We start from the raw sequence: 27,588 nt of genomic DNA on the forward strand, positions 1-27,588 counted from the left end.
ATATTTCGCTCACTAACCTAAAGCACTAAATAAGGTAGTGTTTTCTCAGCTTGTAACCTAGATGCTGCTGGGCACCTTAAACACTTGTTTGAGAAGGGACTAGTCAAATGGTGCTTTGGTGAAGCAAAGGAAAAGAGAATTGAGGAGAAGATGTAGTGGGCAGCTTTTTGAAAGCCAAAACTCTCATTTATTAATTATTGCCATTTCCCCTAGACCTTGCATGCCCTTTTGGAAGCCTCCAGGGAAATAACATTTGCCATACCTAATATTACATCATCCTGTGAAAGACTCTGGACAGAGTTTATGAGGGCTTGGCTTTTTATGAGAAGCGAGTGAATTGGAAAATTCAACTGTTTAATCAGTGATACTAAGAGGGGCATCTATCTAACTCTTGATTTTTCCATTTGTTTCCTTTATGAAAGCAAAGCCAACCATGGTGAGTTGAACAACCCCAAACCACAAGCAGCGATTTTCCTTCTGCTTAAGCTCCTGATGCCACGAAAAGTTTTTCTTTTCTGAGCAGGATTTGGGAGAGACCATTTTGAGATTAACTCTTGTAAACTTACCTTCCCTAACATCCCTTCCTTTCAAGGAAGGGCCAGGGTTTTCAGGAGAAGCAGAGAGAAAGAACCCATGCAACCTTCTAGAAGTTTCCTAGGAGTCTGGCTGTGGCCCAGGTCATCTGCTGCGGCGCAGGCTTGAAGCAGGCTGGAGGATCCATTTTGACCTGGGAGCCCTTGACTCAGTCTCCCGTCTTGGCCTTGCTGTGGTGCTAAGCTGGGCATTTGGACCAAAGGTGACACAGCCGTGAATCAAATTGTGGGATTGTTCTCTGTGAGGACTCCTTATGCCTGCCCACTGGGGGTACCCCTCCCCAGAAGGCTGGGGAGAACGTGACCATCTCATCTGCCCTTGCCATCACCCATGGCAGCCAGAGGGAACTCACAGAGCTTGTTTTCCAACTTGAAAGCAGATTCGTGTATCCTGCAGAATCTATTTTTAAAGGAGCTTCTTTCCCATGCAGAATTTCAGGATGCCTTCTGCCCCTTGTTCACTTGCTGTTCCGAGTGTCGTTTCTGCCCCTCTGATGCATTTCTTTGCTTTTTGTGTGTTGCAGGCAGCATAGTGTACCTCGGCATGATGGTGGGGGCGTTCTTCTGGGGAGGCCTGGCAGACAAAGTGGGACGGAAGCAGTCCCTTCTGATCTGCATGTCTATCAACGGATTCTTTGCCTTCCTGTCTTCATTTGTCCAAGGTTATGGCTTCTTTCTCTTCTGTCGCTTACTTTCTGGATTCGGGTAAGGTTTTTCTCTTTCGGATTTTATAGTAATGTTTATTCTACATAAAGACATAATGTTCATGCTTTCCGCTCTAGAGGTTCTCATTACCAAGAAATTATCCCTTAATGCATTTCCTTTCCCATCTTTGTGTCAGCCTTAGCCATAATGCTGGTTCTTAGAAATATAATTATCAACCTTTAAATCCAGAAGAGATGGGCACACACATCTGTGTTCCCGTGCTGATTCTTTTAGTGTTTTATGTCTAGGAAATGGGTGTTGTTTTCAAAGGAATGCTATATCTGTGGCAATGCACATTCATGAGTGGATTTTTTTTCTTCTAAAAATTTAAGCCAGAAATAGCTCTAGTCCTACCTATTATGAACTAATTAAAGGTTTGAACCATTCAACTATGCCCTTAACTCCAAGATGAGAGGGTCTCAAGTAAATATTATTTAATTGATCTGTGGTAACTGCAGGAGATCGCCTGCAATGCAGGAGATCTGGGTTTGATCCCTGGGTTAGGAAGATCCCCTGGAGAAGGAAATGACAACCCACTCCACAGAAGGGCCTGGCAGGCTACAGTCCATGGGGTCGCAACATGACTTAGCAACTAAACCACCAATAGCATATTTAACTAAGTAGGAAGCCTGCTTCGTGAGGTGCAATAGGTTCTTTTTATAAGTTCCTGACTTCTGTTGAGTCAACAGAAGTTGTGCTATTGACAAGCGCAGTGGCATAGTATAGCCAATAGTTAGTCATTTTCGTTAAAGAACTTGAAGCACTCATTACTAGATTAAGCAAATCCACAGCTTAGGAAAACCCATAGCTCAATTAGGAGAGTCCAAGAAACTCTGCTTGAATAGGAAAAAAAAATAGTGCAAATATAAAATTTCTGATTCATGGTTAAGGACTCTGTTTTCATTAGAGATGTTGTTTCTGAGGGAGTCTAGCATAAGATGAATATATTGGAAAAATAAAAGAAAAATGAATGAAGAAAGGGCAGGAATCTGCTGGGTTATGAATTTGAGAAGCCAATCAGTTGTGGTTGATGATGATGTTCACCACACAGCAAAGCCTGGTTTTGCCCAAAGAGAAGGTCAAAAAGCTGCAGCTCATCTCTCTTAATTACATATAGTAGTACTTTAAAATCAGAGCTAAGATTAGCAGGAATATAAGGCATCAAAGAGAAAGACTATGTAAGTGGCTTATTTTAAGAGTACAAAGGTTACCCTGTGCAGACTAATAGTTCACTTTCATAATTTATTCAAAACACTTTTTTTATATTGTTTTCTGCCCCAAGATTTGTTCACATATTGAGATTGGTGGACCCACAGATTTTTCCCATGTTCTTTTTTTATCTTCTGGAACCTCATCTGTGCTACATTCTACACGTAGGATGTGTGTGCATGCTCAGTCACTCACTCGTGTCCAACTCTTTGGGACCCCATGGACTGTAGCCCACCAGGCTCCTCTGTCCATGGGATTTTCCAGGCAAGGAGCCTGGAGTGGGTTGGCATTCCTACTCCAGGGGTTTTCCTGACCCAGAGATCAAACCCATGGCTCTTGCATCTCCTGATTTGGCATATTCTTCATATAGGGGGCACTTGGCAAATGTGTGACTGAGTTGCAGGAATCTCAGGGGGTTTCCTTAGAGTGAAGACATGGCAGTAAAGCAAGAGGGTTGGAAAGCTTGGCAAAGTGTGAAAATATTTTTTCCTTGGAGAAAAATGATCAGAATCAATCTTTTGCTTTGTATGGACAGGGAAAGAGGGCTTTTCCTTAGCGGAGGGGACCCTTGGTGCTCAAGGCTCTGTGTGAGACAGGCTCACATGTCATCTGTGGGGAGGATTTCTGGGTTATGAATTCAGGGGGCTGCAGCCAACCCGATGCTGAGTGAATTGAGAGGCCTGAGGAAGAGCAGGTGTGATTCAAGCTGTTTATTGAAGGACCTTCTCAGGGTCCATAGGATAAGACATTCTTGCCACAGGAGAACTTCCTTCTGCTTTTTCTTTTACATACATAATACCACTAGCCTGTCAGGAGAAGCCTAATAACCCAAGTTCTGAACTTTCCAGTCTTTTCCATTCACAATCTTATCCAGAAAATATCAACAATATTCATGGACTCAAAAATTCCTGACCAGGTTTAGATTATTATGGCAATTTTCATTGCCAGTCTAGATGAAGACATGGTCAACTCCATTGACTGCAGAGAAAAGGGCCATTCTGGTGTCTGTAGAATACTCCAGACTGGGACTGTCAAAAGCTAATTCAAGGGCGGCACAGAGACAGAGATGGGTTGGATATATTCATGACATCATTTGCTTCTTTGTTGCCGACACATCATTTTTCAACCAGCAGCTCAGGGCTGCAAACCTCTAAATAAGATAATTTACCTGGCAAAGCACAGACTGTGCATTGCTAATTCAGCTACACTCTATCAGTTGTGCTCCGAGAGACTAATGCACTGCATGCCTTTGCAAAGTGGGCACAGAATGGGGAGTCCAGAAATTCAAGTCCACCCTACCCCTGGCCTTACTGGGAGCCCTTGGGAAAGTCCCCTGGGCTCTCCAGCCTGTTGCTTCTTTTGTGAAAGGGAGATAATAGTGCTTCACATCCAACCTGTGAGTATGAGGATCAAGTGAGATCGCCTGTTGAATCTTGCCTCACAGTGACAGCAGACAGAGAGGGGAAAGAGGCTTCTTTCTGACTTGGATTCCAAGAGGGAAACAGAAAAGACTAATCATGGGCGAAGATTTGGAAGAAAACAGGCAAGTCAAATGGAGCATCCCTGCTCTCCAGAGTAGGTGGAGAGTCCCTCAGCTGGGAGTGGGACTTGGGGGGAAGCCATGTGAGCGTACTCACCTGGGCTCAGGTAGCAAAACACTTAGGACCTTGTAGGATCCAGCAGCTGAGGGGGCCTGAGACTCACAGCTGTTAAGGGAGGTGAAGAAATTGGTCTCTTCCTTGGCTGAGTTTGGGGCCTTGTTACCTTCTTCTAACGTGTGGGGAGCTGCCCTAATGACAGAGGGGGTGTCTCGGCAGCTAGACTCTCCCAGCTAGACACTAGTTCATCTGGACACTCCCAGCTGAGTCTCTTATGTTCTCCAGTTCCATTCCAACTCAAAAGCAAAACTCTTTCACACCTGCTTTACTCCTGAAACCATGGAGGACCTCTCACAGGTATAGATGAGACCTGGTCCCTTGATGCTTCCTGTCTGGTTGGAGAGGGAAGGTACACAGCCCTCCCATTTTTGTTCAGTCACTCAGACATGTCCAACTCTTTGCGACCCAATGGACTGCAGCACACCAGGCTTCTCTGTCCTTCACCGTCTCCCAGAGCTTGCTCAGACCCATGTCCATTGAGTCGGTGATGCCATCCAACCATCTCATCCTCTGTCCTCCCCTTCTCCTCCTGCCTTCAATCTTTCCTGCATCAGGGTCTTTTCCAATGAGTTGGTTCTTCGTATCAGGTGGCCAAAGTATTGGAGCTTCAGCCTCAGCATCAGTCCTTCCCATGAATGTTCAGGGTTGATTTCCTTTAGGATTGTCTGGTTTGATCTCCTTGCTGTCCAAGGGACTCTCCAGAATCTTCTCCAGCATCCCAGTTCGAAAGCACTCCCATTCTCTATCTGCTAAGAACTAGTCAGTGTCCTTTGTGGGGCAGCATCAAGGGGTGTGGGAGACTCACAGATGAAGGAGAAAATGGTGACAAAACTGGGAATGAAAAACCAGTTTCCTTGTAAAGGCTCTTCTTGTTTTAAAGGCATGTAATGTTTAAACCCTTTTCACGTGCATCACTTACGCACTGAAAACATAAGCAGCTGAAGTTTTGACATAGTCCTTTTATTTAAACATTGTTAGTTAAAACCTGAGTCGAAGAATTAAGGCCTTGATCCTGGAGACCTTAAATAGGATATCTTGTTATTTCTACACACCAGGCGGCTCCCTTACCCACATCTGATCTGGTTTTAAATTGAAGAGAACTCGGTGATCAAAGAAGGAAGATTTCAGAATGTTGGCACTTTTTTCTGTCTTGGAACTCTGGTGCTCAGACCCTGCAATGCTCCGTGCATCTCCCAGGAGCATCACTCTTCCCATCCTTTCTGCTTCACAGGGTCTTCTTCCTGGGCCCTCAACACTCACAGCCTCAGACCGACCCTCCCAGACTCTCACCATACACCCCTGGCTGGTCTTCTTGGTTTCACTGGTCAATGCACCAAAATATTTGCTTCTTGTGTGTTTCTGTCTTTTCTCCACCAGCATGTAAATTCCAAGAGGGCAGAGACTGACAGGATCAGTCTGTCCACTCTTCACTGCTTAATCGCAGGAAGCTTAATCAAGTCTTACTTGGTCTGTGTAAGGGGAAGAGTTCTCAATTAAATGACCAAAAGTTTAACTTGCATCATGAAACTTGGCCCCTCAGTCAATTTCCAGACTTGAGCCAGTTTACAGACCCAGAACCCCTTGAATGAAGGGGAGACCCTAGTACATTGCTGGAAGTTTATGCTGTTCATCTTTCTCCCAGTCTTCCCCCAAAGGACCTGTAGCCTTTTACCAGGGTAACTGCATGAGAGAAAAGGAAATAATCAATTTTTCAGAGCTTACTAGGCACCGGCTCTGAACTGATATTAATTCCAGGAGACCCAAAATGTCACTGTGGTTCACCTCCCAGAGTTAGGACTTACGGGGATCAGGTGGTCCATGGAGTTTGATCTTAGATCCTTCTCACAGTAAGTCCAGGAGGTCCCTGAATCCATCCTGTGGTCACTTCCCAGTTCCAGAATGCGTAATTGGAATGGACAGAGCAACTGATAGGGTCTCCACATTGGTATGGTGCCTGTCCACCAGCTCCTCACACTGGGCATTTCAGAGGAGGAAGCGAATTTCTGGGTCACAGTCAAAACCCCTCATTTCACAGGTTAAGGTTCAGTGATGGAACCAGGAGTGACACAACCAGGACTTAAGTTCCAGTGAAGTCTTTTTTAACTAGCCACTCTGTTAACAGGTAAACTGTGTGTGTGAATCCAAGGTTAAGATGCCTTTGTATTGATTTTATTGCAAATGCCACAGGCTTCCTCTTGCCCTATCTCATTTTGTTTCTGAGGCATCATTAGCAAGACTGTGTTATATTCCTGTTCTGCATGTAAAGGAGCCTGATGGATTGGTAAATGGCAGGTGGGTGGGAGGGTGAGAGGAGAAATGAATGATTAGATATATACAACTGGCTTTAGCCTGGGGTCTACCTGGCTTTGTGTAAGATGTGCTTTCCTCTTTATTCACCACACTAAGTCATGAGTATATTTCCTTAGAAACATAAATATGTCCAGTTGCCAAATTCTGCATGACTTTACATGTTTATTCAGCACAAGGCACGATCTTCCTGCCAGGGACAGCAGTGTTTTGTGGGAAGGCGGGGTAGGGCATCAGCCGTTATTCATCTGTCTCTCGGTTTCCTAAGTGAATCTCACATCGGGGAACAGACATTTCCCTCTCCTCTTTTGTTACAGAAAATTGCAAGGATGGGAAATGGAGTTGACACCATTGATTCATTTTCATTTGCCCAGAATTAAATTATTTGTTTCCAGTCACTGTTAATTATGAGAATGGGAATGCTTCAGATGCTGGGCAATGTCAGAGTTGGGAGCGTCTCACTGAAGGCCTGGCACTGCTAAGCGTACAAGTCAGGAGAAAACTGCACCAGCAACAGAAATTAAAATGAAATTTCAGTGTCAGTGTATGGTAGGAGAATGACTGGCCGTTTCTCCCTCTGCAAATGGAGCCTCATAAATGCATCCTTCATAGCTAAACAATATCCATCCATTCACCAATATCAATCCATTGTTGTAAGGGTACAATAACCAGAATACCTTGACTTGATAGAAAGGATCACCACTAACTGAAATTCTTCAAAGTGTTTTATATGTAGAACCTTATTTATGTCCGCAACATTTCTAAAATAATTAAGTATGCAAAAATATCCTGCCTTTTTGAAATTAGAACATTGAGGCACAGATAGATTGACTTTCATGTGTTCAATAGACTCCCAGGTCTTCTGAGTTTTAGTATAATTCTAAACTGTAAGGTTATACCTCTGGCTTTAGAAAAATGCCAAACTGTTTAAAAATTTTCAACTTTTAAACATGTTTTATCAAATACCTATATAGTGGTTGCCCTATTGAGAGACGCTGTGTTAAGCACTTTATAAATATTGATTCATTAAAGCCTCATGATGACCCTATGAGGAAGATAATATTTATGCTACCCATGTTATAGATGAGAAAGATGAGGCACAGAGAGGCTAATGGTAAAACCATACCCAGACAGTCTGGCTCCATGCTTATAACCACCAGGCCTGTGTTGTCTCAGATTCTTGGAGAAATGTCTGTGATTTCATACCACATGATGTCTGATACATGATAGACACCAGATAAACATTTTGAACAGATCAGTTCAAGATTTCTGACCCAAAGAATTGGAATGGAAAGACTGTTTCCAATATGGAAGATGAGGCAACAGACTAAATTATCTTTAATCCAAAACTAATTGCAAACTCAAGTTATAAACAGTGAGTCAGTGTTTTCCTAGGCCTGTGCAGTCCAGCAGGCCATATGTAGCCACCAACCATATGAAATGTGGCCAAATTTAGATGTACTATAAAGTATAAAATCCATAGCACTGGATTTCAAAGCTTTAATACATGCAAAAAAGTATAAGATATCTCATTAATAATTTTTATGTTGATTACAGGTTAAAATGATAGTATTTGGATACTTTGGGTTAAATGAATATTTATTAAAAGTAACTGCAGCCTTGTTTCTTTTCTAGAAAATTCAAAATCTTATATATACTTCACATGGTATTTCTATTGGAAAGCACTGTCTTAAACAATGCCTTTTATGAGAATTTCCAACAACAGTGGACCATTCAGACACACTTTATTTCCCTGAATACCTTTTGGCAAAAGAACTGTAGATTCCAAGAGAGAAAGAAGTAACAGAGGAAAAGTTCTCCCAAAGTCATAACGTATAATTATGAAAAATTAGCCACATGCACTTTTAAGAATCAACTCTGTGAGTTCCTTGAGGGTAGGGATTCTTCATGCCTGTCCCTCCAGCACTAGGTGGTGTGCTTGGCCCAGATTTTGGCTGGGTGAGGGGCTGGATGGTGAGGGGGGTGATGGATGGGTTGGTTAATGGCAGGTGAGTGGCAGAGTGAGAAGTGGGTGACTAGATATACACAGCAAGCTGCTGGAAAAGTCTATGACTTTTTTCATCACTTCATACAGATCATCCTTACAGTCATCACCATCTTTATTCACTACATCATTTAGGTATTGTGGGACTGTACGCTTCCAGCTGTCTCAATAGTGAGATGATTTTTTTCCAGGACAGCATGAGGACTCTGACCTCTGAATACACCTTCCCCCTCCGTGGCAGCAGGCCTGCTGCTGTGAATGTGCAGATGTGTGTTGAGGTTCGAGGGACTTTGCGTGCATCTGCGTTGCTAAGTTGCTTCCGTCCTGTCTGACTCTTTGTGACCTTATGGACCAAAGCCCGCCAGGCTCCTCTGTCCATGGGATTCTCCAGGCAAAAATACTGGAGTAGGTTGCTTTGCCCTCCTCCAGGGGATTTTCCCAACCCAGGCATTGAACCAGCATCTCCTGAATTGGCAGGCAGGTTCTTTACCACTAGGTGCTGCCTGCAATTCTGTTTAGGTTTGAGGGGCTTAGAGCACCAGTATGATTGCAAACAAGGGCGAGGGGAGTTGAAATCATGTTTTCTTAGAAACACAACTTTTAGTCAAATTATATGTTTGCATCTCCATATTCTCAAAATAGTCAGGTGTAAGCTGCGGCTTTGCAGACAGGAAGACTAAAGCTACCCTAACCCCCCACGCTTCAGCCCCAAAGCTGAGCATGAGGGGTCCCTGTTCCTAATTTAATGATTGGTTTTGTTACCAGGAAACATTCTTTTCCTGTCTCTATCTTGATTACTCACAGTAAACATATGCCTTCTAATCAATACAGCCATCTCATTTTCTGTGCCAACCTAGCCTGTTCAGAGATGTTGGATCTGTGTTCTTTCATCTAAGCCTCTGAGCAGCCTCCTCTGTGATACTCTGTTACTTTCATGAAAACCAAGTCCATCTTTGGAGTTGCTTCTTTAATCATTTACTTCTGGGTCCAGCTGAAAACACAATGAATTGGTTCCAAATTGCTGTCCGACTTGCCTAGCAGTTCAGTGTCTTCTTTCTTTTTTTGGTTGCTGATTCTGAGCAAGGATTAAGAGGATATTTTTCATGCAAATTATTTGTAATTGTGATTCCTGGCATAGACTACAGCATTCATTAGTCATTTTATAAACCCATAATACTTGTTGTAATAAAGCCACCAGTCAGCTCTTGGTGGATTTTGCCACCTGCTTACTATCTGTATGGAACACATGACTTTACAATGCTTATTCAACTTCCTGCTTAATTGTGTTCTCATGTAATACCTCATTTCCCAATGGAAAGGGAAGTCGGAGGAACGGCACTGGCTGGCAATCACGTGGTGAAGTAAGAATAAAATTACTCATTGTTATTAATACATGCTCACTGAAGCATTAAAGCAAAACAGAATTATTCAATTCCTTTCAGGACAGGAAGTCATCATTCTATAATTTCTCCCCTGAACATCATACTTCGAGCCATTTTAAGTACAACTGGCCTTTTTGTGTACAAGCTCCTTCTTTCACCACAGAAACCCCCTCCTCCTTTTCTCAATGGCCAGCATACATCCGAGTGACAAGGTGCAGAGACAGATGTAATACACCACCAAGTTGTCCTCGAGGCTGGAGCGATGTGAGGTGTGGCTGTGAAATGTGCAGACCTCAATCAGTCAGGCGTCCCAGTTTTTCAGGGTGGTTTGTGGAAACAGGAATGTTTGGCTTTCTCCTTCTTCCTGCTTTGCTAAACTCATTCAATTTACATGTCTCCTGTTTCCAACACAGAAGTTTTGTCTGTAAAGCTGATACAAGTTTTTGCCTTATACCATAGTTCATTTGTGAATTTGTCTTAGTTTGCTGAGGAAAATATGTTTTATGACATTTACTTGATGCCTAATACTGAGTATTGCCAAAAGTATTGCAGACATTTTGAGGGGCGTATTAGGTGTGATCTCACACTTGAGTGCACACACACATGCAGTAAGGTACTGGAGGACACCCAACTTATTCTAGGGATGTGTTTTAATACAGATTTTTTTTTACTTTCTTTGTATTTCTGTAATTAAAGTTGTAAACACCTAACATTAATAGTACTTAGGGAAAATAGCTCCACCTCTGAAATTCCACATATCAACCTTCTGTTTCACCAGTGTCAATTCAGTTATTTTGAATCTGGCTAATCTTCCACCCATAATAGAGCATGCATTTCAATTATTATTTCCTGTGTGCCTCCTAATACCATGGACAATGAAAATATGGTCCTTGATGGGAGCTAATAAAATAGACTTAATATCCGATGGTGAGAAAAATTCTTTATAAACCACCCTGATCTTATTGTTTCATTTGTGTAAATATTTTTTCACAAATGAAATCTTGAGCACATTTCAACAGTAGCTAATTGATCATTAGATAATGAACAATAAAGAGGTCTCCCTGCTAACTGGATTTAGACATTTACTGCCTATCTGCGGTGTAAAAGGTAACCACTGTGTGCCTTATATCCTGGCTGTTTAAAGTTTCATATTTCCTCTATTACATCCCCATGGCAAGAGTTTCTCAGCCTCAGCACTATTGATATTGGCAGCTGGATAAGTCTTTGTTGTGAGGGGCTGCTGTGAATATGATAGGGTGTTTAACAGCGTGCCTGGCCTCTGCCACGATGTGCCAGGGGCTGCCCCTGAGTTGTGAAAACTAAAAATATCTCCAGACATTGTCAAGTGTCTGCTGGGAGAGGGGCACAAAATCAACCGTATTTAATAACCATGGAGAATTTGAGAAACTCCATTCAGATGTGTTTCTCTCTCCAAGTGTTCTCAGAAATTGTATCTTAGTGCAATAAAACAAATAAGGAGCTATATTAGCCCCTCACACAAAATAGTGAGGTGGAATAGAAATAGGGAGCTTTTAAAACAAGAGTTGATGGTGGAGGGCAACCTCTAGGACACAGAGTAATTCACGAACTCTTTTGGGGCTCTGCTGCTATCAGAACTGCATGCCGGCACCCCCAGCTCCTCTGGTCATGTTGGCCCAGGACATAACCTGTGTTTTTCCACTCACTGGAGATATTAGGACATCGCAGCAGCTTACTCCTCCCCTCCATCGTCAGAGAGTCTTGGGGCAATTCGTTTCTTCTGAGTAAACACTTGGTGCATGCCCAGTAGGCCAAGTCAGGGGGATTCAAAGATGAATATGTTAAAGTCTTCACCTTCCAGGAGCCTTTGGTCTAGTGTAAACAGCGTGTAAGCACTCTGATCGGCCATGAAGCACCAGGACAGTCAATATTACAGCACCCTGTAATGTACTGTAATATTTTTCCTCTGCTTGATCACCGTATGATGAGGAGTTAATGTTTTCCCCAAAATAGATGATCAGCTCACAATAAGAAATGTGAATGCTTGGATTGTTTTTTAGGTCTCTGAGTCTGAAGGACTTTGCGAGGGATTTAAATAGATTCCCTTCCTCCTTCTTCAGACTCAATTAGCCCTTGATTTTAGAATTCTTTGTGGTCTGCTTTACAAACATCGAGAGACATCCATGCAAAAAAATCCAAAAAGCAAAAATCAAAACAAAAAAAAAAACTTGAAAAAGAGGCATTGAATTAAAACCAGAAGGATTGTTTAAAAGCCCCTCAAGTTGGCGTTCTTTTATGCAACAGTGATTTATTTAAAACTAACAGACAAGTCTCCCACTGCCTTGGTAGCCACCCTGGAGTACATTCATCTTGGTTCAGAGCAACCTGGCATCTCCTGACACACAACTGCGCCTTCCTGAAGTGAGAGTTACCACTCATGCATGCGGAATGTCCAGAATCCTGATGAAACATTAATTAGGGTGTTAAAAATCAGTAAAAACTGAGGCTCTTCCTTTGCACTGAAAAGCGAAGACTCAGATTAGGGACCTGGGACTTTATGGTGCAGAGAAACAGATTCCTCACATCAAATGACAAAAGGAACAGCGTTAAATGATTTATGACACAGATGTTTTCTTTCCCATTAAAACTGTGTGTTGTAATGGAACCATTTCAAATCTGTTTGAAGCATTGTTGAATTTTTAAATTCAGCTAGCTGTCCACGCATGGTGTGAGGTCCTCAGGAAGCCAGGCAGAGAACTGTGTGAGTTTCTGTGGTGTGGTTAATAGCCAGCTCTGACTGGTCATCATATACATCTGTTTCTTGTTTGGGGGTCTGGTTAATGGACTTGGTCCTGGCTGGCTACCCTTGATGTGATGGTGCTGAGTTGCCATGTGCTATGTCTGAAATCACATGGAATCACACTCACAGAGATTTTAGGTAGAACCATCACATTCATAGCCCAGAGGAACAGATTTAGATGCTCTGAGTTAGTGATTTTTAAACTCTTTGAACAGTAGGTCTTACTAAGAGCACATATATATAAGTATATATATAGTTACGGGCTTCCCCAGTGGCTTAGCAGTAAAGAATCTGCCTGCAATGCCGGCGCCACAGGAGACACAGGTTCAGTCCCTGGATTGGGAAGATCCCCTGAAAGAGGGCAAGGCAGTCCACTCCATTATTCTTTCCTGGAGAATCCCATGGATTCTAGAAACCTAGTGAGCTGTAGTCCGTAGGGTCACAAAGAATCAGACATGACTGAAGCAACTTTGCACACGTGCATATATATAGTTATATATTAAATATATATTTATACTCACATATATACATATATGAATATATATTACACACTACAAATATTTATTATGAATGAAATGCATGAAATGATACTTATTACTTGAATGTCACTCAAATATTTCATGTCTATTTCAATTTTTAAAATGCTGTTGACATTTGCTAAATTAATTTTGTAGCCTGTGAATTGAAAAACACTATTCTAGGAGGTCTGCACACATCCAGCTGCAGATAACTACCACATCACTGTAAACAGGGGCAGACTCATGAAATGGTGCCATACCTACCAGTTGGTGCAGAGTGACATTATCAACTCCGTGGTTCATTAGGTACATCTGCTGCAGATGTGGCCTTTCTCTTAATTGCATTTGCTAAGGTCACTGTCAGTATTTCTTTATCATATTAAAGGCACTCAGGAAATCAGTTATTGCTAAATGGATAAATACAAGTGTCACTCCTTGACATCAAATTTACTTGAAATGTCAATAACAATTTTCCTTATAGAAATATGAACATAAAGGAATCAGTACATATCTGAAAAACTGTATCACTAGATGTTGTCTTTACAACTTGCTTATATATTGAGGGCTTCCCTGATGACTCAGTTGGTGAAGAATCGGTCTGATTCAATGCAGGAGACCCCAGTTCAATTCCTGGGTCAGGAAGATCCCTGGAGAAGGGATAGGCTACCCACCCCAGTATTCTTGGGCTTCCCTCGTGGCTCAGCTGGTAAAGAATCCGCCTGCAGTGCAGGAGACCTGGGTTTGATCCCTGGGTTGGGAAGATGCCCTGGAGAAGGGAAAGGCTACCCACTCCAGTATTCTTGGGCTTCTCTCGTGGCTCAGCTGGTAAAGATTCCGCCTGCAGTGCAGGAGACCTGGGTTTGATCCCTGGGTTGGGAAGATGCCCTGGAGAAGGGAAAGGCTACCCACTCCAGTATTCTGGCCTGGAGAATTCCATGGACTGTGTAACCCATGGGGTTGCAAAGAGTCGGACACAACTGAGCAACTTTCGCTTTCACCATATTGTAGCACACTTTAAAAAAATGTCTATGTTAAGATCACATATTGTTCAAAATGATAGTAATTGTTTCCTATACTACCTTACTTTCTTAGCGTCTTAAAATTTGGGGGGTCAAGGCCAAGTTGACCTTCTGATGAGGCCTATGGCCCATCTCCCTAGAATGAACAAAACTTTGATTCCATAGACCCTCATTTGAGAACCTTAACCTGAGAAGAGGTCATGGTTCATACCCTCTACCCAGAAGTCAGTTGGTGGCTCTTAAAATCACCTTGACTGGAAGGAAGCGTTGCACTGTTGGTACCTAAACCAGCAGCTCTTTATGCAGTTGTCCCAATGCCCCTTCACATGTACTCGTTCAGCGTGTCTGCTGGGTGGGGACCAGAGCCAGTCTAGGAAGCAGCCCTGTGGGTCCTGCGTCAACATGGCAGTCAGAGAGGGCTGTGGGACCAAGGTGTGGAGTAGTATCAGTTGCAGTCAGCCCTCTAGAGGTGTTTGAAACTCTTTCCAAAGTCCCCGTGTCGTGGACAAGACATAATCATAATATGTATTTTTAAGGTGTTAATTAAAGGATTCCCTAGGTCATACCAAATAAATATCATGAAGAGCATCAACCAGGAACAGAAAGTCCGTGGAGGTCTTAAGCTAAGCACTCCATATGAAGCAGATGAGTAGAGCACCATGGCCACCTTTTGCTCGCGTAGCTTAATTGCAGGTTCAAGTTTGGGGAGGATAATAAACCTATCTTGAACATGCTGTGTGTTTATTTGCTCAGTTGGATCCAACTCTTTGCGACCCCATGGACTGTAGCCCGCCAAGCTCCTCTGTCCACGGTGATTCTCTAGGCAAGAATACTGTAGTGGGTCACCATGCCCCACTCCAGGAGATCTTACCAATGCAGGGATTGAACCCCGGTCTCCTGCATTGCAGGTGGATTCTTTACTGTCTGAGCCACTATTAAATTTACTAAATTGTCGAAAGTGTGCCTTCCTTGATATGCTGGGGAAAAAAGAGAGCATGTGTTGATGGAATTTGCTTTAGCTCTGCCTTTTGTGTCTCACACTGGCTGTTTGAGCCCTGATATCACAGACCATCTGTGCCTCTTGGCAGGATTGGAGGAGCCATCCCCACCGTGTTCTCCTACTTTGCGGAAGTGTTGGCGCGAGAGAAGCGGGGTGAGCACCTGAGCTGGCTCTGCATGTTCTGGATGATCGGCGGCATCTACGCCTCGGCCATGGCCTGGGCCATCATCCCGCACTACGGTAAGAGGCCGGCCTTGCCCCAGCCGGGCAGTCCCCGCGTTTTATTTCGGCTTCGTTTCCATCCCTTTCCTCTCTCATTAATGCTGATTTGAGAACAGTGCCATCATCATGTTTCTCCCTTTTGCAGTGTCTAGGATTTGCACTCCCAACCCCTTATTGCGATCTGTATGAGGTAAGACTGTGCCAGCGATCCTTTGGGAAGACTTTTCATCTTGCTGTCCTCAATGTCACCACTTTCCTTTGTTCCCTTTCTGCTGTCAACATGGGGTCCCGTGTAAGTGGAGGTGAAAGGATGCACAGATCATAGCCTGTAAGGCAGCTTGACTTACAGTGGGTCTTGGGCTCCTCATGCATGTGAGACGCTACGAGTACCTTGACTCATCTCCTCTCGGCTTAGCCCACGGCTCAGGCCATGGCAGCCTCGCCTCTTCCAGAAGCTCAGAGCTGGGATGGGGGCAGGAAGAGCCCCGTCTTCTCAGGGACCCTCAATGTGCAGAGCTTCAGCGGTGACTCTGCACCCCGCTTCACAGTTCTGCTCCTCAGTCTCCCCTGAGCACTCATGGTTCTGCAGTCTCAGAACCCCTGCAGGTTTCGTGTTTCTGAGCAGTGCTGACCCTGTCAGAAGCCACAGCTCCCAGGTGCTTCCCCCATAAACAGAGAAATGCCGGGAGAGGTTAACAGAATCTAGGAATTGAATTCAATATAGAAGGAAAGGGAAAGGTACCTGTTCTGGCTATATTTATGTGTGTGTGAGTGTGCGTGCATGTGTATGCATGAAAACAGGATGAACTTGACAAAGCATGAATACTGTGTAGATTTAAACCACCATGGCTTCAAGAACTCACTCTTTGTTCTATCTGAAATCTAAAAAATTTAGATTTCAAAAATTTACTATTTTCTCATTTTCTATTTTTGTCTTTTTTTTTTTTAAAGAACAGAGCAACTTTTCATTATAAAGCGTGGTTCTGTTAGGAAGCAAGTTTAAGTGAATTTAATGCATTGATAAAATCAAAGACAAGATGGACTTCAAGGTTCAGATGCATTGTGATTTGTTTTCCATACTGAGCTTTAAAATTCACGTTGTCACACTCATTCTTTTAATAAACCTGGAAAGTTACATGCAAACCAAAGTTGTATTTAACAACACAAGTACCAGGAAAAAAAAAAAAGAACACCCACAAGACTTAAGAAATTGGTTACTGGTCCTGAAGAGAACGTTTCTTTGTCAGGCCTATTTTAGTGTGATAGGTTTCTCATTTTTAGACTCCTTGGTCGCTTTGCGGCCAGTAATGCCCTCATTCAGGCCATTACCCATTTCCACCATGAGGCTTGTCTGCCCATATCTACCATGAGGCTTGCCTCCTGCCACCATCTGAGGAATTAAGGAGATTCTCCTCCTTCATCTGGGTCCTGAGGACCTCAGCCATGCTCAGAACTTCACTTGTATGGCAGCATCTAACGCCCACCCCACTCAGCTTGCTATTCCAAGTGGAAAAGTCACTTAGCTAGCACATAAGGCATTGTTTCTTAGGAACTATGTATCAGGAGACAAAAAGGAGATGAAGGACCTGGGCAGAGTCCAGCTGTACCCAGCACTGCCCCCCAGAGCCGCCGTTAAGTCGTATTCAGCCTTTGTGCAAATTGAAATAAGCTGGCGGGTCTGCGTGGTCCCAGCTGCAGCCTCACGGGCTGTCTCTGCCAGGCACTTGTGCAGAGCGCAGCCTGGCACCTGGATCCCTTCTGAGGCCAGTGTGTTCTGCGTCTCAGCCTCCAGCGACAAACTGCTGGCTTCATTGCCGCCGGCTTCCTGGCCCTCCTTTCCCATCTCGTCTCACGCCTCAGAACGCCTCCTGCTGGCCTCCCTCAGCTCATAGCTCAGGCTGGCCTCTGTCGTCTGTGCATATCTATTGGGCCTGGACATGACTGCTTTTGTTTGTTTGTATGTTTTATCCATTTATTTTTGTTAGTTGGAGGCTAATTACTTTACAACATTGTAGTGGTTTTTGCCATACATTGACATGAATCAGCCGTGGATTTACATTCATTCCCCATCCTGAACCCTCTCCCACCTCCCTCCCCATCCCATCCCTCTAGGTCATCCCAGTGCACCAGCCCTGAGCACTTATCTCATGCATCCAGCCTGGATTGGCGATCTGTTTCACCCTTGATAATACACATGTTTCAATGCTGTTCTCTCAGATCATCCCACCCTCGCCTTCTCCCACAGAGTCCAAAAGTCTGTTCTGTACATCTATGTCTCTTTTTCTGTCTTGCATATAGGGTTATCATTACCATCTTTCTAAATTCCATATATATGCATTAGTATACTGGATTGGTGTTTATCTTTCTGGCTTGCTTCACTCTGTATAATGGGCTCCTGTTTTATCCATCTCATTAGAACTGGTTCAAATGAATTCTTTTTAATGGCTGAGTAATATTCCATGGTGTATATGTACCACAGCTTCCTCATCCATTCATCTGCTGATGGGCATCTAGGTTGCTTCCATGTCCTGGCTATTATAAACAGTGCTGCGATGAACATTGGGGTGCACGTGTCTCTTTCAGATCTGGTTTCCTCGGTGTGTATGCCCAGGAGTGGGATTGCTGGGTCATATGGCAGTTCTATTTCCAGTTTTTTTAAGGAATCTCCACACTGTTCTCCATAGTGGCTGTACTAGTTTGCATTCCCACCAACAGTGTAAGAGGGTTCCCTTTTCTCCACACCCTCTCCAGCATTTATTGCTTGTAGACTTTTGGATAGCAGCCATTCTGACTGGTGTGTAATGGTACCTCATTGAGGTTTTGACTTGCATTTCTCTGATAATGAGTGATGTTGAGCATCTTTTCATAAATGACCCAATCAAAAAATGGGCCAAAGATCTAAACAGACATTTCTCCAAAGAAGACATACAGATGGCTAGCAAACACATGACATGACTGCCTTTGTTTTTGCTTTTGTTTCCTTGCTTCCTCGCTCACCCCAGATTCCTGCCTTTCACACATTCCTGCCCTTGACCTTGAATAGCCCTTGGAGGGCCCCAGGTTTGCTCTGTCCTTGCCAACTGCCAGTGTCTGACCCACGAAAAATGAGCATGATCCCCACCTTTTCCTTCCACAAGCACACATAAAATGTTCTTATTTAGAGCAAAAAAGTTCCCCTAAATCATATATAGCTAGAAAGAGGGAGGTTGTGAACCATAAACAATGCTCGAAAAGTTACAAAGACAGTCACAATACAGCAGAATCAAATAGATCTGAGGCCAATATTAATTTCTGTATTGAAGGAACCAATAATAACCTGGTTAAGAAATTAGTAACAAAAAATTAAAACCTTATGCCCATGCTTTACTGAAGGTTTTCCATGGCCAGAGGTGTGGCCAAAAAAAAAAGGAAAAGAAAGACCTCGGTAATTACTGTTGTTAATCCTGTCTCTGTGTTAGAATCAACAGGGGAGAGTTTTTGAAATACCCTTGCTGAGTTCATTTTATACTCTTGCAACTTGAAGAGCAAGAGTTAAATTTTAAAAGTCCAGTGCTGAAGCTCCTGGGGGTGATGCTGTTCTGTCTCTCAATGGGGATGGGTTTCAAGAGCACGTGTGTGCTCAATCACTCAGTCGTGTCTGACTCTTTGCAACCCCATGGACTACAGCCCTCCAGGCTCCTCCGTCCATGGGATTGCAGGCAACAACACTGCAGTGAGTTGCCATTTCCTACTCCAGGGGATCTTCCTGACCCAGGAATCAAACCCACATCTTCCGCATTGTCAGGCGGATTCTTTACCTTCTGAGCCAAAAGGGAAGCCCAGGTTTCAGGATTTATTCATAAAAATTTATTAGCTGGGTGCTCAAGATTTGTGCACGTCGTTATATGGTGGTTATACTTCTTCATAATCACTTTTTAATGGAAGCTTACCGCTTCCCCCACCCACTGAAAATACCCATGATTGGATCCTACCCCAAATCATTTGAGTCAGATTCTCTGGGACGGGGACTCAGCATATATCCTTTTTAACATGGCCAGGTGGTAATCACGTGCAGTTGGGTTTGAGATTTGTCTTCTCTGTACCTCTCTCTGTGGGTGATGCAGAAGCCCCCGGGACTTCCTCGTGTGTGCACAGGGCAGCTGTGAGTTGGAACAAAGAGTGAGCCTGACCTGTGAGCCTGACTTACTCAGTTGGTGTTGGAGTTTTAACATTGTTGGTTTCATCCAGACTAAAAGACTTTTTCATTCATGCAATTCATAATCACACTTTAAAGGTAGTTTTAACATGTGTCTTTCCAATGACACATCTTTTCACTTTATTTAAAAATGACTAAGTGTTAAAAGTCCATCCACTTTCCCTACAGCCTCTAAGAAAATAAGGAGCTTCTGTTTTCCCTCTGAAATTCTGCAGGGTATAAATGGTGCCAGGGCCCACAGAAATAACAGGGGCATATGGGTGGGTCCTTTCCCCTGCATCCTCTTTCATTTGGGGGACCTCTGACCACTGCCAGTACAGTGGGTTGAATTTTCCCCTGGCAGGGAAGGAAGTCAGGGCAGAATAAAGCAACCCAGAGCCAGGTACTGGCCCTTCCCACACTGGTAATAAAATTTGCTCTGAAGGAAAGAAATTAGTGATTGGCATCCACACGGCAAGATTGTCAAGGGATAAATGATACATATAGTCATGGGGAATGCAGTCGGGCTTGTGTTTCTGGACGTCACCTTTCTGCATTTGTGGCAGAGCAGTCCGTGCACTGGACCTGAGCCTGATGCCCTGAGACCTGAATTCTGACTCCTGACAAGCTTCTGATGCAAGGTCGACCTTGAGCTGGTCACTAAGGATGTTGAAACTTGGAAGGACTCTTAGGAAGTTAGACACAACCTCCAGAAAGGGTGTTTGGACGGCTACCAGGGTGGGCAAGTTGAGATATAGGTTGTGCCAGGAGTTCCTCACTGGCCTCGAATCCACCTGGCCTTCAGCAGAGGCCAAGTTTCCGTACCAGCATCAGATGACAATGTACTGTGCATTCCCCGGACACAGACGGTCGCCGGCACCCGAAGGTTTTGAGGAGATGTTAGGAGGCAGAGTACAAGATGTCACCGCTCCAGGCAGCTTTCCTGCCACCACCTCCCTGGGACCAGCTCCTTCCAGCTAGGAGCTTCGGGACTTTCTCAGCCTGTGGCATAAAGCTAGGGAGGGGGGGAGAAGACCCCGCCTAGAAGGAAACACCCTGACCTCAGAGATTAGGTGCCCGCAGCAGCTGAGAGCAGGTGTTAGAAAGTATGGTTCCTCTTGACCCCACGCCCCTTTGCCAACCTCTGACTTCTGACCCACGGTGGATACTGGCTTCCGATTCACAAAAGAACAAGCGGGGTGTTGGGAGAGCAGATGCAGCCTTTCTCCCCTCCCCCACGCCCTCTGAATTAGGACACAGAAGCTTTGAATGCAAGCCCCGACGCCTTAAGGAGAAAGTGGGACAGGGAGCTGAATCCTGGGTCCTTTCCCTCTTTGGCTGAGAGCTTTCGCTGCATCCCAGGCTTTGGTGTCGTTGCGGGGTTGCGGCACTGTCCGCTCCATTAAACTCTCTGCCGTCATTTTCTTTTAAATTCACGTGCGTGTCCAATGAGGTGCTGCCCCTGCCCAGGTGCGTGACAGTGCACAGAGGGGATTCGGTTAGCTGAGTGAGAAGGCCATCAGTTCAGGGTGAAATGCCTCAGCTCCTAAAGCATACGGTGCCCAGGCTGTGCTCAGCACTGGAGCATCTCTACCGCCTCCAACGCCAGCCCTTGGCTGCGGACCTCAGGGGCCAAGCTGGGGACACCCACAAAGCCCAAACCCCATGCACCCCTCCGCTTCCAGCTCTAGTGTGGTGTCTGCGCTTAAAAACACACATAGTCCTGAGGTTGTCTGATTTATCAAGATGTCTTCTACTTAAGAAGCGTGAAGCTAATGCATTTCTTCTCCTGAATGGTGAAACTGGGATGAAGGTAGGGGGGATAGTCCAATGGCGTCTGGTTGAGGAAACAGGGAAGGCCGTGTACATTTTGTGCACAAGAAAGAAGGCACTGCAGCCAACAGCAGGAGACAACAGTGACACCTGATTTGTGAGTCTTAGCCCCGCTGCTTCTGGGTGGGTGAGCTTTGTCAAGCTTTTCAGTCCCCCCAGTCCCATTTCCTAAGTCAGCATTTGGGGATTCAGTGAAATGACCATGTTAGAACACCTAGTTCATGACTAGTGTTCAAAAATGGTAGCCGTTATTGCTATCAGGTTCATATCCTACGTGGGAAACCTGGACTTTGTCAGCACAGCCCAGAGTGAGCTCAGAGTTACAGGAAAGAGGGAAAATGGGCTAAAATGGGTAAGCCTTACCTAGAGAGTGAGATCACAGGATGCAGAGAGAAGAAAAAATGAGAAAAATTGTAAAGATAATGAGAGAGCATCAAGGAATTAAGAATACCATAAAATCTTGCTAACCCGCAGCCCATGAATCAGAATCTTCCATCTCTGTGTTTGTTGGATGAGTTGATACTCAAAGGGCACATCCCATATAAAGATCCATTTTACAGGCATGGTGCCACCCCCAGGTACCTGGCACTAGAGCCGATGGCCCTTACCTGCTGACATGCGTCAGTAGCTGACCTGTGCGTTACATTGACATCCCGAGTCAAACTGTCTCAGCAAGGTATCCTGTGCTCTGGACGCAGGCAGGCAGCATGGGCTGAGACAACACAGGCCCTGGTTGTAGGGTAAGGGAGTTAGAGAAGGCGAGGTTCAGAAAAAGAATGAGACCGGCCCTTTCCAGGAACAGACCGCCTTTAATGAGGCGAGAAGGGGCAGCAGTCAGATTAGTGAGCTGCTGCCCTAACCCAAGAAAAGAGTAAGTACATGCAGGCATGTATGTGGAAAGTTACTCTCTTAAGGGGGCCTGTTCTCCAAGGTTGTTTGGAGTAGTACCCTCTTAAACTGCTGGGGCAAGGAATTCTGGAGATCGGCCAGAGGCTGGACCGGCTGGGAGCTGGGTGTAACCAGCCTTAATGTCCATTTTTTTTCATCGGGCGAGAGAGTTCTTTGTTTTGCAGAGACCTGGAGGGGAGTTTTAACTCCAGATTATTTTGAACCGTGTAACTTTCCTTCACTGGCTCCAAGCCATCCCTGCCCCTCTTCCAGCTTTGTCACCTTTAGGACAGGTACTTGGGCTCTCTGACTCTCAGTGACCTCATCTATAAAATGGGCAAAATACCCTTACAGGGTTGCTGTACTAAAGGACTGTATACAAAAGTGGTTACTTAGCACAGTGCCTGACACAAGTGTTTGTTCAGTGTAGCTTTTTCTTTCTGTAAATGGGGCTGAAGTTGAGCGCATGGAGGCAGAAGGAGCTGGAATATTAAAAAGAGTTGTTTTCGTTGCAAGATGCGGTCCTTATACCACCTGTGGTTAGAAAATCACAGCTAGCAACGTGTGTCATAGACAAGATGTCCCAGGCCCCCACTCAGATAAGGTGCCTAGCGCAGAATAACATGTGTCAGAAGGAGAACCTGATCCCGTATGTGGGTGGGTCCAGTTAGGGCTGGGCTTCCCTGGTCGCTCAGTGGTAAAGAACCCGCCTGCCAATGCAGGAGACTCGGGTTCAATCCTTGGGTAGGGAAGATCCCCTGGAGAAAGAAATGGCAACCCACTCTAGTATTCTTGCCTGGAAAATCCCATGGACAGAGGAGCCTGGCAGCTATGGTCCATGGAGTCACAGAGTTGGACATGACATAGCGACTAAACAAACCACAGTTAGGGCCAGTGTGACCCTTATATGTCAGTTTCGGAAAATGCAGGCACAAGGCTGTAGCAAGCCTCAGACAGCTGAGCCCGCTCTAGCATTTCAGTGGGCCAGAAGACTTCCCCCATCCTCAGATCACAGTTGACTAGACCCCTGGGTTTCTCCCCAAAGCTGGGATATGAACCCCAGCCTGACTAGCAGAATGTCTTCCACAAATCCTGGAGACCTTGGTCTCTGGTGGAGATCATAGCACCTGCATCTACAATAAATAAAGACAGAAAAGTTGATATATTTACTATAGATAGAGGTTTATCCTGCAAGAGCTGTTGATATTAGGGTTTGCCTTGAAATGGAATAACAAGTACATTGTATAGTATAAAAATTAGTTTAAGAAATTAATGGCAATACCAAATGCTAGTGAAAATGCAGAGAAATTGCACATCTCATCTGTTGCTGGTGGGAATAGTGCCACCATGCTGTAAAGTAATTTGGAGTTTTCCTTTAAAAAAACAGACACACCTAACACACAGCTGACAGTTATACTCCTGAGCATTTGTCCCAGAGAAATGGAAATGTATGTCCTCACAAAAACCTGTGCATGCTTATTTAGGAGCTTTATTTGTAATAGCCCCACACTGGAAACTGCCAAAATGTCTGCAATACTGTAGAATTCTACTCAGCAATAAAAGTAAATGAACAATTAATACAACAGCTAGTAGAGACCCCAAGGGCATTTTGGAGTGAAAAAAAATCTCAAAAGATATCCTTATATAACATTCTGGAAATGACAAAGAGATGGAGAACAGTTTAATGATTGGTTGGTGGGACTAGGGGTGCCAGGGAGAAGGGAAGAGGGTATGACTGTTAATGGAGTGTCCTCCAGAAATCTTGGTATTGATGGATTGGTGTCTTGAATGCAAGTGGGTATGTAAATCCACACATGTGGTAAAATGACAAAGAACTATACACACAGTCCACTGTGAGTTTCCTGCTTTTGGTGATCTATGCAACTTTCTGTGATTCTAATTCAAAATAAAAAGTAGAAAACAAAATTAATTGAAGGGCATTTCCACATCTATCATCTTATTTATTCTAATAATCTTGGGAACAAAAGCAGCAGTAAGTGTCATTTTCACTTTTGGAATGGAGAGCCTGCTGCATAGAAAGTTTGTCATTTCCCAAAGTGACACAGAAAATGGAAGATTAGGAATTAGAACCAGCCTTCTGATTCTCATTTCTTCAAAATGTTCTCCAGACATGACAAAACTCAGATGTGTCCTCAAAGAGCAACACAGAGGGTAATTTGGAATCATTTGTATGGTCCCTACAGTGTGTGTTTATGGCCCATATGGCAGCCGTCCGTCACCTCGTGTATCTGAGTGATGCTGTCTCAGCCTCTTGCCAAGCACTCTAAGCACTAAGCCTCCATCATTTGCATAAGAAAAACCAGTCACATGCAGAATTCTGTTATTATAAAAATTACCTTACTGAAGATATAAGAAACAGTCTCAAGAGGCTTTTACATCACACACTTTTTATCCCAGTTCATAAATCCCCATTTGACTTTTGTGTTTCCTTCCAGGGTTATCTTGTGTCTTCTCTCTCCCCCTTCCCCCACAGCAAGCAGCTCCCCTGGCTTCTGTCTCCTCCCCCAGGAACCTAACTTCGTTGCCCACCCCACTCTCCTTTCTTACGGAGAAAAATTCAGCCCTGCCCAGCTTCTAGCTCCAAACGTGGATATTCCGCATACACTGCTCTGCTTGGGCCGCCCTAAGAAAATACTGTTGACTGGGTGGCTTACACTACAAACCGTATTTTTTCAGTTATGAAAGCTGGGAAATCCAAGACCAAGCAGCTGGTCAGTTTAGTTTCTGGCTGAGGGTTCTCTTTCCGGTGGTCTTCTTGCTGTGTCCTCACGTGGAAGAGAGAGAGATCTCTGTCTTCCTCCTCTTCCGTCCAGTTAGGGCCCTGCTCCTCCAGCCTCACTTACCCTTGAGTACTTCATAGAGATCCCATCCAGATGCAGTCACATTGGGAGTTAGGGTTGTGGCTATGAATTCTGGGGTACAGTTCAGTCCACAGCAGTGTTCCGTGTGGTCTTAGCAAAGAAATGGCCTTCCAGCCATCAAAGGCACCCCTGCTTTGAAGGCGTTTGGGGACTATTCATTTTTTTCTGTGGTTTTTCTTGTTGGATGCCTACTACAAAATCTAACTCTGAAACAGTTACCTTGTTTTCTCCCTGAAGTATAAAGTCTAAATGATAGCCTTATGATTCTGTAAGGACTTCCCACCTCATTTCTCTGCACATCTCTATATTATGAACTAGACAAAATGTGTGTGTGTGTGTGTGTGTGTGTGTGTGTGTGTGTGTTTGAAAAGCACTCCTGAAAATACCCCCGCTGGACTGAACTTGTCATTAACCTAATTAGGTCTGTTATCCAAGCCTTACAATTAGCACCGTTACCAAGTCTTGGTAACCAACTGCTGTGCTTTTAAATGAACTGTCACCTGGGGGGATACAAAGATTGTCATCTTCTAAAATGTTCCTTGTTTGAGCATATGATCATTCCCCAGATTTCTGTGAATAATACTGAACTGGCTTAGAGGGCAAGAGAAATTTACAGTTTCTTTGAAAAGGTAGAGAAGGCTTCCCTGATATCTCAAGATACAAGCTATAGAATCTGGACTTCATATTTCTGCTATATGCATATCGGGGTCCCCAGAGGAATAGTCCATTCACTTGCCCAGATTGTTAAGGCCAAAGGCCATAGAGCTGCTCATCTATTTTCTACAAGTATAATGTTCTTTCATTTGTAAGGAGTAAGTCAAACTTCAACTTTTACCTAACTTACCAGCAGAGGCATTGATGCTGAATGACCTGGAAGTTTCTGTTCTCTTATGGGTTGATTGAATGTCTATATTTTGTGCAGTTGTCTTTCTGTCAAAACTGAGCTTAGATGTTCTCTGAGTTGCTTTTGGAGGGTCCCAAGGCAAGCCCAGTTAAAGACCCAGGTGTGGCCTCTTAGCCTATGTGACCATTCAGAATGACTGAACGGCACTGAGCATAGCTAAGTAATTCCTGAAGATCCACAATCAATGCCTAGGATAGTTCATTAGAATAGATTATTAAATAGGACAGGATTTGAGGCTGAAGCCATGATGGGGGAATCTTGTAATTCTTAATGGATTCTTCTCAAGTTTAGTAGGTGTTTCTTCTTTAGGAAGTACCTGATTTTTTATATGGGCTTCCCAGGTGGCACAGTGGTAAAGAATCCACCTGCCAATGCAGGAGACCCCAGAGATGTGGGTTTGGTCCCTGGCTTGGGGGATCCCCTGGAGTAGGAAATGGCAACCTATTCCAGTATTCTTGCCTGAAAAAATTGCACAGAGGAGCCTGGTGGGCTACAGTCCATGGGATTGCAAAGAGTCAGACACGACTGAGCACACGCACACAATATTTTATTTGATGTTGGAGTATGTGTCCCCTTGGGGACAGATTGATTTGCAGTGTCCACGTATTCCTCATTCTTATGCTCACTCCCCAGTGAGCTCACCTGCTCATCTGCTCTGCTCCTCGTCACACTATGGAATACACAGGACAGAAAGCAGCCCTGAGGCTTTGGGAGGACTCTGGCAAAGAGGCTGGAAAACAGTGAGCCTGAGAACTGTCTAGTGGGGACATGGCGATGGTCAGACTCTAAATCTGGCAAAATTAAAGGGGGCAAGATATGGCAAAAGAAAATGCTGTGGGCTGGAGCAGAGTGGCATGGTTACTGTAGATCTTAATCAAATGAGCATCATAACAAGAAAGCACTCTTGTTGGTTGTTTAATCCAACAGTAGTAGAAGAGATGAGCTGTTTCAGCCATTTGCATATTCCCTTGTCCCGTCTTCTCAACAGTTCAAAGCATATCTTGATGAGATGATTGGCAAGGGTTAGGAAATCAGTTGAGGATCATGGAAGCAATGTAATTTTTCTGTCTTTAAGTTGCAGTTATCCTACAAAGAAATGGATCTCAGTACTTTTCCCCCATCGCTGCTAAACAAACTGAGATTTAGCCTTTATTTAAGTTGCTCGATGAGATATTACGCTGCACTTTGGGGGTAGCGTACATTTCTTATGTATCTACACTGTGCCTGGCCCCAAGCTAGAAGCCGGAGATTCTTCTAGGCTAAAGTGGGAGTGTAGGGAAACATCTTTTCTTGGGTAACAATGATAAATCCTGAATCCCAGCTTTAATTTTCATCTTCCCCATTTCAGCTTGTGAGTTCACAGAACCCCTTTCTCAAATGCTGTGATGGATTTGGGAATTTGGCCATGCTGGAGCCAGTTTGAACTCCACTGTGTTTTTCAACACAGAGCTGGTGTTACAAGTTAGAAGGAGAGAACACGTCAGCCTTGCAGATCAAGTGGAGGGCGAGG

At 44.3% G+C, this 27,588-nt stretch overlaps 1 protein-coding gene across 2 annotated transcripts in view; it reads left to right on the plus strand.

Annotated features, from left to right (window-relative positions):
• SV2C (synaptic vesicle glycoprotein 2C) overlaps positions 1-27,588 on the plus strand; it is a 219,047-nt gene that overhangs the window by 102,891 nt on the left and 88,568 nt on the right. For both annotated transcript variants that reach the window (XM_070468565.1, XM_070468566.1), the window contains exons 3-4: positions 1,118-1,298; positions 15,264-15,415. In XM_070468565.1, the coding sequence (XP_070324666.1) occupies positions 1,118-1,298; positions 15,264-15,415 (333 nt within the window). The remainder of the gene's footprint in view (positions 1-1,117; positions 1,299-15,263; positions 15,416-27,588) is intronic.

The sequence above is a fragment of the Odocoileus virginianus genome, chromosome 6, assembly GCF_023699985.2.
Source record: "Odocoileus virginianus isolate 20LAN1187 ecotype Illinois chromosome 6, Ovbor_1.2, whole genome shotgun sequence".
NCBI lineage: Eukaryota > Metazoa > Chordata > Mammalia > Artiodactyla > Cervidae > Odocoileus > Odocoileus virginianus.